The sequence below is a fragment of the Sinocyclocheilus anshuiensis genome, unplaced genomic scaffold (assembly GCF_001515605.1).
Source record: "Sinocyclocheilus anshuiensis isolate Anshui unplaced genomic scaffold, SAMN03320099.WGS_v1.1 scaffold842, whole genome shotgun sequence".
Lineage (NCBI taxonomy): Eukaryota > Metazoa > Chordata > Actinopteri > Cypriniformes > Cyprinidae > Sinocyclocheilus > Sinocyclocheilus anshuiensis.
Genome location: NW_015536509.1, coordinates 272,569 through 287,036, shown reverse-complemented (window position 1 = coordinate 287,036; position 14,468 = coordinate 272,569). Strand labels below are relative to the sequence as shown.

Below are 14,468 nucleotides of genomic sequence, written 5' to 3'. Positions count from 1 at the left end.
GGTTCAGTCGACATTTTGAGTGTTGAGCACATGCGTTGTTTCAGTGTGTGCATGAGTTAAATGGAATACGAGAAAATAATTATATCAAATGAATATTTCAAATGCAATTAAATCTAAAGTATTTTTCTTTGTGAAATCTGGTCAAGACTTTTTGGTATCTTGATAATTGGTGTTTGCATTTTTGAAACTCTTTTTGCACTGTCATTGTAAACCATCTGATTATTATTCGAAATCTATGTATGTATACAAAATTCTAAATATATATATATATATATATATATATAACTTTATTTTATTCCATTCTAGGTCAAGCTTGAACACTGCTGGTGGTCTCTCAGGCCACCTTGTTTTCCAAGACTGCAAGGGCCAAAAGGTGAAAGCTATGGACATGTTAAAACTTAAAAATAGTGCTAAAGGTCAGATGTACCAAAAAGGTCAGTTCAGAAGGTGATAATGACAACGATCCAGTTGAAAATACCTCTGAGTGAGCCCTTTTCTCAGCCAGTTTACCAGAGCCCAACAGCTTCATGACATTCTTGGCCCCCTCGGCCACAGCGTACTCTATCCGTGTGTGATGGCAGAGTTCCTCCACCCGCAGGTCCAGTGGACTGATGATGGGTTTGGCTGCACCACAACACAACAAATATATTTATTGTTTTGTGTTTGTTGAACTGTGAATGCTAACGCTGGAGGAACTATGTTTGAGTGTTACCAATGATATCATTGTTGTCGAAGCTGAGCTCGCTGGTTTGGCTGGCTTTGAGAATCTGCATTCGGATGAACTCGATCTTGGTTTTGCTGTCTTGAAGCATCTGCTGTGCTGTTTCAAGCAGTTTTCTATCCTGCAAGGTCAACAACAGTCATAAAAGTCAAGTCATGCAAAAACAAATACACATTTTATGTGGTGACAGGAAATTCTCTTACTGCTAAACTCAGTTTTCATTATCCTTTTAAAAATGTTATATTTTTTTACTTCACTTTATTAATTAATTTATGTAATATTTTTATTAACAGTGGTAGCACTCTTGTGCAAGCTGGTCAAAGGCTAAACATATGCCAGGGACTGTTACCATGCTGAGAGTGTGTGAGAAGGAAATGTTTTCATTTACAAGTCATTTCCTGGTTGACATCAGCCCTTGCTAATCCCACATAGGGCTGCACTGTGTGTGTGTGTGTGTGTGTGTGTAGCCAGAGGGGATAAGCACATCACCAGTGCCACTCCTATGGCCAAACCTCTCAGGCAAGTTGCAGTAGCTGCACTCAATTGAAGTAAAGCAGTAGTTCTGGGACCTGTGTTTCTATCCAAGTGAATTTAGGCATATTTTATGTGTGTTTGCCTTTTTTCCTTACACATACAGTACCATTCAAAAGTTTGCTGTCAGTAAAAAAAATGTTTAAGGATATGAATACTTTTTCTCAGCAAGAACGCAATAAATTGATTAAAAGTGATAGTAAAGTTATTTATAGTGTTCCAAAAGATTTCTATTTCGATACTGTTCATTCATTTCTATTCAGCAAATATGGTTTCCACAAAAATATTACACAGTGCAACTGTTTTAAACATTGATAATAATTAGAAATGTTTCTTGTGCACCAAATCAGCATATTACAATGATTCTGAAGGATCATGTGACACTAATGACTGGAGTAATGGCTGCTGAAAATTCAGCTTTGCCATCACAGGAATAAATTACACTTTAAAATATAGTGAAAAATAGAAAAAAAAAGTTATTTTAAATCGCAATAATATTTTACAATATTACTGTTTTTACTATATTTTTAATCAAATAAGTACAGCCTCCAAACTTTTGACTGGTAGTGTATGCAGATTCTGGGCCAAGATGATTATATGGTGTTCTCTCATGTGCTTTGTAAACAACAGAATACTGGATTCTACATCACTGGTTAAAAAAAAAAGCCTTAAGTAAAAAATAGTCATTAAATAAAACCAAATGGTACATTACCTTTGAGGAGCCATTTGAATACATCTGGATCATGTTCTCAGCCCCCTGTTTCACCTTCAATTCAATGTCATTCTGTTTTTTCAGGGCTGCTAGTCTGCTGCTGATAGTGCATGTTCGTGCTTCCCTTTTAGTGCTGTCCAGCGTAAGAGGGCACTCTGGGAAAGAAATGGCAGAAAGTTAGTAGGATCTGAAGAGATTCCAAGGACAGACTTCCTGGAACAATCTAGGGTTAAGAGGATAGTTCTCCCAAAAACGAAAAGTCTGTCTCGTTTATTTACCCTCATGTCATTCGAATCTGTATGACTTAAAAGAAGATATTTTGAGAAATGTCTAAGTGTTTTTTGTCAATACAAAGTCAATGGACTCCAATGTTGTTTGGTTGAAAGCTCATATCTTTAACTACTTCACAACACCAGCACCAGAAAGGACCAACTGAATAATGATACTTTATTTGGGTCAGAAGAGAGAGTTGAGTAATCTGAGAGCAACAGAAATTAAGTTGTTGCCATTTTCTGTGGCCACTTCCAGATTTTTGGCTAAGCCATACAAAACAGGAAGGATGTTGCAACAAGAGTACCTGACTTTTTGTTTGACCTTTGAGTAACAAGTTTAGAAGCTGCACTAATGCAAGTAAAAATATTCATGCTTTGGAATCATTTGAAACCTTTTTTGGTTGTTGTTTTTTTGGTGCAGCAATATTCAAAAAGCTGGCCATATGGTGTGAGCACTCTTATGAGGGTGACTGTTTAATTCTGTAAGTTTTGCAGTTTTCCAGGAATGTTTTGGGGTTGCTTTGATGAAGGACTATGAAAACTGAAATTATTTCAATGAAGCACATCACTACTTATCATGTCCATACAAGTAAAAACTCCCCCACCTCGACAGATAAATGAAACCTGTTAGACTTCTGCTAATAACAAACAAAAACATCAGCTCTCACAGAGGCACTTTATGTGAAAGCAGAGCTGGGTAATATAAAAAAATATGGTGTCATGCCAAAAACACGCGCAAAAAACAGATGTCTTTTGGTAGCATCTTTGATTTAAACTTCAACAGCAATAATGGCAATACAGTTGGTAAGGTCAATTCTTTTAGGTGAACCATTTTTCTCTCCTTCCACTTTTCTGTTAAATCAACTTGGTCCCATGTAAGAAAAGGCTAAATAAATTGAAAAAATAAAACACGTTAATCAATATTACTGTTGGTGCATAAAAAAGAAAGAACAAAAAATTATTGCCTACATTTGGTAAAGACTTTATTTTTTTACCTACATTTTTACTGTGTTTTACAGTAAAGGTTTTAAAATTGACAGCAATGGCAGGTGGTTAAAAATCATCAAACCTCTGACTGAAGAAAAAAAAAAAGCTTGGGTCATTTTTTTTTTTAAGAAATTATTTTTGTATTATGTAATAAATTGATCGAAAGCGATGAAGACATTTACAATGTTGCAAAGGATCCTTAAGGTTTTTTTTAATGCTCAATCCACCAAAGAATACTCAAAAATCCTTGTCTCCATAAAATATTAAGCAGCATAACTGTTTTAAACATTGATAATAAGAAGAAATGTTTTTTGAGCTCCACATCAACATAGTAGAATGATTTCTGAAGGATCAAATGAAGGCTGAAATAATGGCTGCTGAAAATTCAGCTTTATACAGGAATAAATTACACTTTAAAATATATTAAAATAGAAAGCAGTTATTTTGAATTGTAATAATATTTCACACTATTTCTGTTTTCCCTTTTTTCTGATCAAATAAATGCTTGGAGACAATGGAGAGCATAAGAGACTTCTTTCAAAACATTTAAAACAGTAGTTTATATATTTTATATCATCAAATGCCTGAAAATATTGAGATTTTGATTTTGAATTTGATTATTGTTTATATCAACTAGCCATATATGTGGCTCTATATATACGGCGTTACAGTCAGCCTCAAACAATATGCACCATCAATGAGATTCAAATAACACCAAATAACACCATCTCCATCAAATAACACCATCAACTCAAATGATAAAATATCTCCAATTTAACATTTGCTTCATAGACAACACAGACAGAGTATGAACACCTCTCTCTACATGATGATTTAGCCTACTACAAAACCTCCAGAAGGTTGTTGAGGTTCAGAGCGGAAGCGAGGAGATTGTCTTTGATAAATAAATCTTCACAAAGCACCTTAGTGTGGAAGCACATGGTAATGAGGAACAATCGTCTTTTGTTAAGCACCTGGAGACTCCTGAGTCACATCATTATGCAAGGCATAAATACAGATGCCTCTTATTATAAACAGAGTCCGCAGGGTAAGGGATAACGCACCCACACAGCAGGTATTACTAACCTATTACCCTTACTTTGAGACTTCAGAGATTCTTATAATTTGATCAAAGCCCTATACCACACTGGACTAACTATTTATTTCGTACTTATTTGCCATACACAAAAGCAAATAGATGTGTCTGTGCAATGGATGTAATCAGAGCTGATGATATAATGAGGTGCAGAAGGCTTGACCCGGGTCATCAGCGAGTGGAAAAGCCCGACCAATTCCACTGTCTGGACTCCCAACAAGTGCTGAGCAACTATGACGTCACCAGCGAGGCACTGGCACTGGAGCGCTGTTGTCTTCCAGTGGCATCTGCTGATTTCTGCTTAGCGCACACAGACTGAGGAGGTCAAAACAGAGGTGTGACACGCAGCGACATTCCACTTGCGCTGAGTCACCAAACAAAAGCCCTTTCTCATCAGATAAAGTTTCCATGCCAGGCTACATCTTGTCCCGTATAAGGATGTGGTTAGTAGGGTGAGAGATCTGATCATGCTTCTGGCAGATATATGCTCACAACTAAATATTATAGTCTAGAGGAGGTTGCTCTGTAACTATTCAGTTTAGACGAACTGCTACTGCTTACTGTCTGGACTCACATATCTCACATGTAAAGACTATTTATCTTCAAAACAATCAAAAAGTGATTTGTGGACACCGTGGAGAAGCACGTCATATAAAAGATAGCAGGTCTCAACTATAAGGATGACCCACTGGAAACTGAAAGAATGACTTGTAAAGTTTTGTCAGGATCAGTAAGAATGGGTGAAATGTTAAACATTTAATAAAAAATGTCCGTTTCTGTCCATTAAAAAATATAATTTTTAATCAAAGGAGAAGCTAAAATATATGGAGGCCTGCAAGACGTAGTGCTTTCATAATTAGAAAACTGCACTGGACTTCAACGGTTTGTTGTTTATTTTTGTCAAAGAGCATGAGCGCTGGTTGTAACAAAAAAGGCTATATTAAATAATATGGTAAAAACTTAAATATTGTGAAATATTATCACCATTTTAAATTACTGTTTACTATTTGAATATATTATTAAATGTCATTTATTCCTGTGATGGCAAACTTTTCAGCATCATTACTCCAGTCTTCAGTGTCACATGATCCTTCAGAAATCATTCTAGTATGCTGATTTGCTGCTCAAGAAACATTTATTATAACTATCAATGTTGAAAGATTGTGCTGCTTAATATTTTTGTGGAAAGCATGATAACTTTTTCCTGGACTCTTCAAAATTCAAAAGAACAGCATTTAGTTTTGTAACATTATAAATGTATTTACTGCCACTTCATGCATCCTTGTTGAATTAATTTCTTTAAATAATTCATCCTGACCTCAAAGTTTTGAATGGTAGTGTGTGTGTGTGTGTGTGTGTGTGTGTATATAAATACAGATGGCACTACAGATGGTTAAAATTTACTGATGAAAGCTTTGCTCATACCTAAGAGAAGATCCTCTGGATCCTTCACCACAATATGAGCATTGAGTTCCTGCAACTCTTGATGAAGCTCCTCTAACTTCTTGTTGGACTTCTTGAGCATATTATCAACATATGCCAGTCTCTTTTTTGCCGTGGTGACCTTTCTAAGGTTCTCCACCCCCTCTTTGATCTTCAGCTCTTTGCGGATCTCCCTCTTGATCTGCTCCTTGATTTCGTCTAGCTTCTGCTGCACCATGGTATCAGACAGGTCAAGGTTGTGCCCCAGACCCAGCTGGTCCGAAACCATGTGAGCCTGTACAAAATAACCATTTTACAGTCATCACAAAATATATTACCATATTTGATGTCAATATCCTACACCTTTTACATAAAATTTGTTTAGAAAACTATTTCAAAGACTTTCTTAGGTTGTCTTTTCATGCAAAAAATAAAAGATTCTTAGTAAGCACCTGAAGGAAATTCCCTCCTAAGGCATAATTGTCACCTGCAGTAACATTAGTCATGATATATTGCATTCACATCTCCTAGTGCACCCTGCACACTAAACCCTAAGCAAGAATGAAAACACACAGAGGTACACATACAAATAAAGAAACACAGTATCACTGACATCAGCAGGGAGGATAACTGGTCTGAGTGGGTGAGCCAAATCCTGCTTTAGCCCAGCTCTTCATGAGTTCACTGACAACATGTAAGAGAACTCTAATCTTCCTCCAGGGGAGGTCCGTTTGAAGTGAAGTCGTGAGTATGGGTAACCATACTTGGCCACATGTCACTTCACTTTTTAAAGCTTCAAAACAAAGTGCTGAAAGACTTTCCACAGAATGTGCTCATTCAGGTCTAAAGGAGGGTGAAAGTGAGGTTCGACAAGCATCCACAGTTCATAAGCAAAATACATCTGAATTAGTGCTGGGCGGTATACCGTTTCATACCGAATAAAATAGGGCATTCTAAGTCAATATACTGCAGTATTTCCTCTCTCAATCAGTAGAAAATATGGTTAACACCCGGTCATGCATGAAAAAAAAAAATACTGTCATGTACCGTGAAACCGGTATAATTTGGAAAAATACCGTGATATACATTTTTGGTCATACCGCCCAGCACTAATCTGAATCCATAATGGTCATATTATTCAAATACATCAACATTCATATAATAAAAATAGGGATGCATTGATAATATTACTCTGGAAGATACCAATAAGTATGGTATGTATGTTTTGACACTCTGCTTGCATTTACAGCATTGACCCATGGGTCAACTGAAGGGCATGGAAAAGCAACTGTCCTACATTTTAGGTAATGAGGAAAAAGCCAGTTGCACCTTATCGCTTCCTCACTTGTGCTGCAACACTTAGGACACACACAAAATCAATATTATAACAGCACAACATGCAAAGCAAAAAGGTTCCATTACTAATGTGTTTTGCTCATTAATACTCAAACTGACGAGGGTTAAAATCTCCCTTCATACGCCTGAAAGAGTCCTGAATAGCACTTTAACCAACAATGTCTCCAGACCTCTCACTCACCGCACAAAACCAAATTATGCAGCAGTGTCTCTTCCACTTTCCATAATACTCTTGGACTTATCAGTTCTGGGAACAAATACTGACAAAACATGTTTCAGTAACAACAGTGTCATTTCCAGTAACAAAAACTGAGAACAACACAACAGATTCCTGGTTGTAATTTGAATGCGCTGGCAAAATTACATCTGACAGCTAGGGCATTTTTTTTTGCACACCAGACAACTGAATTTACAAATGCTCAAAAATGTTGTGATCATGTCTGCTTGTGAACAACATTAAAAGTGAAAAGGGGTGGGCTCAAACAACTATTGCAGTATGAGTGAAAGGCTACATCTTGAAGTCTCTTTTCACAATAATGCACTTTAATTAAGTTATAATAGCTGACAGCTCATTGCAGTTACTGAATTACATAATCTTGATGTTTAAGGCATCTATCTCAAAGGCAGGTAAACAGTAAAAATATAATAATTTTACTGGAATAGTTTATATATAAATAGTTTAGTTTGTTAGTTTATATTAACCAACAAACCACTCGAGTTATTAAATTACAAGTTTAGACTGTAAACACCTTCAGATTATCTTGATAACTAGTTTCAAAGAGTTAGAAACAAGACTGCAGTTCAGCACTGAACAAAAAGACAAGCCCCAACCAAATAACTACAAAATCATTTGTAGAAAAACGCAAGCATAAACCAACAGAACAGAACTTCATTCTAAACTTCCCACATCTCACAGTAGGGATAATGTGGTAATAACATTACTAACTAACTAACTACTGTCCATTAACTTCTTTTAAATCGGTTTTAGTTTCTTCAACCAGTTTTGCTTTCTAGGTAGGCAGCTCACTAGGTTTTGAGACAGCCAGTGTGTACAATTCCAATCCATCACAACTCCGTGTTTCCAACAGGCAACAGGCAATAAAATCTAAATTACATTTTATCTGGAGACGCTACTATGACTGTACGAGAACAATACAACCTCTAAACTCCTGTCATTAAGTGTTTTTCGGGCCCCATTCCCCGTTTTCCCGTGTCATGAGCTCTTCGGCGGAGGGAGCAGCTCGTCCCAAAGGAAGAAAAAGTAGTGGTTTGAAAGTGCGCGAGAGAGCTGCGCCTAAGGCAAATACTATGTTTTTAAAGCATACTTTAAGATTCTTTACATCTGTACTGTACGAAATAAAAAAACTTTTCCTACCTGCATGGGATCGGCGGCCATCTTGGTTGTGAACTCTTTTTTTGAATCAAACTCTGGGGAAGGGGAGGTGAGTCACTCCCAAAAAACAAGCCTGTTATGTTTCCGTCTCAAGCGAAAATCGCTTTAGTTGGGGTACGATCCATAGCATTGCCGGGATACGGAGGGGGTCCCATTGTTGAGCTGTCGCCTGTCGGTTTGTTGTAAACGCAAGGGTTTAGACCCGGGATCAGAGCGGAGGTCCGCGCTTTTGGGGTGAACGCAGAGCCGTGCTGCTAATATCGGAACAAGGGGAGGCGGGTGGCAGACCGACCCAAGTGCAAGTTTCTGTTCCCGCACCCAGTTCAGCCACGGCCAGTCCACCCTCGATCATGTGATCAATAGCAGATTCACAAACACAGCGGCAAAACAGATTCTATAGGAGCAGGACCACGAATTCTGTCTGGACTTACTTTATAAGGACTTTATTCTGTTAAAAACAACACAAGTTATTGTACTGCGATTAGCAGAATTATATTGCATTGGGGCTTATTTTACAGGAGTAGCACACTGTAATGATTTATTATGTAAGGACTTTATGTGTAGACGTTTCTGCAGAAGAAAATTAATCCCGATATATTTTATTTGCAGTAACACATTCTATATTTTTATAGGAAATCACAACTCCTTTTTTTGTAAACTATTATATGAGTAAACTCTTGTACTTTCTGGCCTAATGTATTCTAACAGTAGTTATCAACTGGGGGCCGGGGCCTCAGTCACAGGACTTAAAAATGGGTTAAATTGTATTAAAATAATGTAAATGAAAAATGCTAACATTAAAAAAGAATAAAAAAACCAAGATGCAAATATATTTATTTTAGCATTTGTCTTCTTCAATAACAATCATTTTTCTCTTCAAATATATGGGTCTTCAAATATAGTTTTGGACAAAGAGGGGCCTTCAAGGATATATTCGACATAACACAGCACTCATTCTATTGTGATTTATTCTGTGATGGTATAGCAACACATTTAGTTTTTATTGCAACTTATTTTTTAGCACCAGCATTAATTAATCTATAAGGATTTATATAGAAGTAATACAACAGTCATTTTGTGACTCTATAAGAGCAGGACCGCTTATATTTTATTTTGACTTCTATAGGGATGTTATGCTGTTACAGCAGTGCAACTCATTTCTTTGTGATTTATTTTATAGAATCATAAATAGCATTCTGTATTATTATTCTATAGGGACATATTCTGTAGAAACAACTAATCCATTATTCATCTATAGGTGCAGGACCACATTCATTTCATTGTGAGTTTTTTTTTTTTTTACAGGTCAGTTCATTTAGATTTACTCTGCAGAAGCAGCAATAGTCATTCAATAAGGATTTACTCTATAAAAGCAGCACCACTTATTCTATCGTGAAATATTTGAACAGCTCCCAATGTATTTTACTTTACAACTCATATAAAGGACAAATGGTTAATGAATAAATATTTCTCATCAGAAACATGGACTAAAAGTCAGACTGGTGAAGAAGGCAAAGCATAGACAGGAGGTATATTAATCAATTAGAAGAAAATACCCACATTACAATAATCAGAGATTAGGACATGATGGAATGGCCTTAAACATATGACATTCAGCATGACACATTGAGGCTTTAACAATGTATAGTGTATTTTATTATTTATTCTGTAAACAATTATAAAATGTTTTATATAATGTTCCCTCTGAGTATTTGTTTTTCTAAATTCATAATTCAACAGAATATTTCTGCACATAGCTTTATATCATGATGAGAGTTGCTTTTACTGAAAAAAAGCTTAATTTTTTTTTTTAACAAAGGCTTATATAAAGAGTTACTTTTGAAAGTGACATAATTACCTTCAGCCAACAGATGGTGGTGTTCTCCATAAATTCTGTGTTTGACAACCTATTTAGAAAGCATTTATAATGCATCACAACTGAAAACACAGCTCAAAATCAGTGAAGAGATCCTTTCTGGGGTTTTTAAAGATTTTTAATTATTCTGAATAAAGCAAATATTACTTCACACACACACACACACACATTTTAAAGATTGGTCCTTTATAGCGAGCTCAGAATGTCATTTTCTAATTTAAAAAAAAAAAAGCTCTCTAAGAGATCATCTGGAGGTCTGCTTCAAAGGATAAAGAGAACATGGACTCTCTGGATACTACCAGAATTTATTTATGGACAGGTTAATTTCAGTGATACTGTAATTGCAGACCAGGAAGAACAGCCGTCCCATAACCAAAAGATAAATGTCACACACACACACACACACACACCAGAGGAAGGTGGTGTGTTTTCACTGCCTGCAAGTGAAGTACACAGCATTATATCAAAACTAACAGACACCACAATTAAATTGCAGGTCCACAACATATAAGAAAGGTCATTCCGTGCAAAACCAATTCATAATTGATTATGATACGCAAGGATGCTCGCCGATATTGCTTTTCAGCTCCAATGGTTAACCTCATTTAAACTGCCAGATATTACCATATACGTTGAATTTCCACAATATTAGACCTTCACAAAATGGTCTGTAGCTGACAAAGCAACTACTGGGTTATATGAGGTCTTGAATATGAAACTAGGTGCTCCATTAGTGTCTCTTTCTCAGAGCTCAGCAAAAAAATGATGAGCTCAGGACTTCTGTTCAGATATGTTGTGCTCCCTGAGTGAATCCAAGTGGTCGCATCTGTGCGCAGAAGCTGTCGGTCTGTCCTGCTCACAGTACAGTTTTCCATTTGTGTAGTGAAAACGGTCACCAGGTACTAGCTGGTTATGGCAGATGGAGCATACAAAACACTACAAGAGTAAAGAAAGAAATGACTGAGGAAAACATATTACAAGGCACCCTGTCCCCCCCCCAAAACACACTTCAGCATATCAACCTAGACAAGGAGTAAAAATGTAGATCATTTTTAATTAATTGTATTTAAATGAGTCAGTTTAATAGAGTAAATTACCTTGACATGGAAAACATTGCCCTGTGCTCGCATTACCATTTCATTTGCAGGGATGGACTTACTGCAAGCCCTGCACGCTCCGCTGTGACCAAACAATCTGTAGTGAACATCATAATCACAAATATATCTTTTAATAAGCAAGTCTATTTGAACTTTTGCTTATACTTTTTCCTCATTTAATGGGATAATTCACCCAAAAATGAAATTCTGTCATCTTAATCACCCTCATGTTGTTTCTAACCTGTATGCATTTCTTTCTTTTGCTGAACACAGTTTCCGTTCCCAATGACTTACATTTTTTTTTCCATACAATGGAAGTCAATTGGAACTGAAAGTGTTTAGATCCCAACATTCTTCAAAATATGTTTTCCACAGAAAAAAGAAAAGAAAAAAGAATCAAACAGGTTTGGAACAACATGAGGGTGCGTACATGACAATTTTCTTTTTTGGGAAGACTATCCCTTTAAGTCAAACCCCATATTTTCTTTACTACAGTGCCAGAAGACTTATTAGATGTATGGTAGAATTTCTCTCATTTGTCTAGTAAATTTGTTAGCTCAGGGTGTGAATGATAGTAAATTATAGAGGATGACAATAACAAAACAGAGTGTTGATCCTGTAGTCTGACCTTATATAGTCACTTTTGCAGAGGATCAAGCCATGCTTTGTGAAACACGATGAGCCGATTTCTGCCAGCTGGGCTTGACAGCAGGAGCACTTGAGACAGTGGCAGTGCCAGTATCCATCCAGAGCAAACAGGAGGAAGCGGTCTGAAATCTTGCATCCACATCCAACGCACCGCTTCCATGCCAGGGCCCCCATTATGACATGAGGTGGTTGCGTATTACAAGCAGTGTTAACCATACTAAATGGGTCACTACCTAGAACAGAATGCATGTCAACTGAACAGATGTTACTAACTGGACAACAAACACAAACTGTATTCAATTAGTTTGTAAGTAGACAAATTAATTTGACCAGTGGGCCTCTTTCTGTGTGACACTGACAGATAAACAATTTTATCAAAGTAAACAAGTTCACATACTTATATGTTTGACACAAGTATGCGCACTCACCTGCTTCACAACTTCCAGATCATTTCACATACTCATCAATACAGAACAGATGATCGCGTTCAGTCTGTCAGCTCGGACAGACGCAGACGCCGGTCCATATCTTGTCTTTAAGCAAAAAGGAGAGGTCATAAACGCGGATATAACTTCATTTACCTACATTTAAATTACGTCTCGCTTGCGTATCCTCATAAGGTCTGAGCGTTGTAAATGAACGGCGCTCGTTACGCTGCTCTGTTACCGGACTTCTATGCCCTTTAAACATCCGTGAGGTGACGTCAGGCGCGCTTCAGCCAATCAACACTCACTTAAATTGTGGTCTCTCGTTGAAGCAGCCCAGCAGATGCAGTATTAGATGCTACATTATTGATGCTGTCAACATGGCGTATTCGTCGTTTGCACTGGTATTTCACTATATTTAATGTACTATTTAAATTTTAATTGTAAATCACAAAATTAGCTGGCAGAAATGGATTTGTCAAAAGAAGTTTAGAAGAACTGCCTCACATTTCTCATTCGGAGTCAGTTACAATGGGGCCTTAATCACCCATATTAAAGACCTAATTACAGCACACACACAGCGTCATGGCCAAATCACTATGAAAAGAAACCTTGACAGCTGTCTGATTGGGTGGTAATAGAAAATCATCAGTGAGAAAGGGATCCTGCCTTTCTTATCATCTGTCTGTCATTTAGCCATGATTACCATCAGATTAAATATAATCAAAGCAGTTTGGGTGAAAAGTGGTAGTCATGAGAACCAGTGAAAACGGTTTTATCTTGTCAATTGATCTTAATTCAAACCTGCACACTCTAGATTACAGAGATGTAGGAGCTGAGAGGGAGGAAAGAGGGGGAGAGGGTTGTGTTTGTCGGCTTCTGTCACTCATTATGGTGTATTATGTCACTATTCAATGCAGAAAATTAGTCTCTGATGACATGACGAAGACGTAAGGGTGGCTTAGTGTTAATATATAGTGTGCTGTTTGCTTTGAGGAACTAAAACCTTCTAACGCCATGTTTGGTTTTATTTTGAGGCTACTAATATCTGTAGTTGCACTCTGTTTGTCACATATTACCTGTTGGGTATCTGGTTTTGGACTTGAAGGTTATAGGTCTTGGTTGTCTTCCCTAGTGTTTAGTTGGTGTTCTCTGTTTTTGTTCTTGACATTGTTGTGTAATTCTCTAGTTTATCTGCATTTGGATCCTGTTCTCCCCCGTTTCTGAGTTCATCACTGTCACATTGTTGTATGAGAAAAAATACATAACACCACTATAAAAAAAAAAATCCTGTTGAAATTGACATTAAAACAAACAAACAAACACCATCAGAAATTCACCATCAAAAGTATGTGACAATGTTTCAGATATTATGGCATATTGGTGCCTGGATATTAGTGATATAATAAGTGATATGATATAATGTTAATATACCAAAATCTGCTTATTACCTTAAACTGTACTGATAACCACCATAAAAAAACAGGTCAAATAGAAAGTCAAGTGGTAAATCAGAGTTGTAAGTCAATCTATAAAACAGTACTAGTAAATAAATGTGTCAGTACTAGTAAATAAATATGCACAGGATCATACACACAAAGAAAATACATCATTATAACCATCATAAGGCACATTAAATAACAAAAAATGTGATGCAAAACACGCTAATACACATTACTGATATAAGAAGAACAAAATTTATTTAGAATATAATCATATGTGATATATTATGCAGAGACTTCAGGGAATGCCCCCCCCCACACTTTTTTTTGTTACCATAAATTTTACAGTAATTCATAGTAATTGAATTACATTTTTGATTGCAAAAAATGTATAATGTAATGTTAAACCATTTACAGTTTTCACCTTATATGATAACATACAGTTAATCAGTTAACAGACCTTTACTGTGACATTTTTACTTTTTATATT

At 36.5% G+C, this 14,468-nt stretch overlaps 2 protein-coding genes across 3 annotated transcripts in view; both read right to left on the bottom strand.

Annotated features, from left to right (window-relative positions):
• Nucleotides 1-8,843, bottom strand: part of LOC107691687 (serine/threonine-protein kinase N2-like) — a 27,110-nt gene extending 18,267 nt beyond the window's left edge. Inside the window, exons 1-5 of the mRNA XM_016490471.1 lie at nt 8,473-8,843; nt 5,745-6,036; nt 1,965-2,119; nt 713-842; nt 479-624 (exon numbers count right to left, since the gene is read on the bottom strand). Of these exons, the coding sequence (XP_016345957.1) occupies nt 479-624; nt 713-842; nt 1,965-2,119; nt 5,745-6,036; nt 8,473-8,493 (744 nt within the window). The 5' untranslated portion in view covers nt 8,494-8,843. The remainder of the gene's footprint in view (nt 1-478; nt 625-712; nt 843-1,964; nt 2,120-5,744; nt 6,037-8,472) is intronic.
• Nucleotides 8,844-10,475: 1,632 nt separating this feature from the next.
• Nucleotides 10,476-13,162, bottom strand: LOC107691760 (LIM domain transcription factor LMO4-like). 2 transcript variants are annotated; one of them, XM_016490571.1, is made up of 5 exons: nt 12,845-13,162; nt 12,540-12,644; nt 12,092-12,365; nt 11,464-11,560; nt 10,476-11,302 (listed from the first exon to the last, which is right to left on the bottom strand). In XM_016490571.1, the coding sequence occupies exons 3-5, from the start codon at nt 12,358-12,360 to the stop codon at nt 11,138-11,140; spliced, it is 531 nt and encodes a 176-aa protein (XP_016346057.1). In that variant the 5' UTR covers nt 12,361-12,365; nt 12,540-12,644; nt 12,845-13,162; the 3' UTR covers nt 10,476-11,137. The 2 variants fall into 2 exon arrangements, with proteins under 2 accessions (XP_016346057.1, XP_016346066.1); XM_016490580.1 differs by lacking the exon at nt 12,845-13,162 and having other exon boundaries at nt 12,092-12,344; nt 12,540-12,824.
• Nucleotides 13,163-14,468: the final 1,306 nt, after the last annotated feature.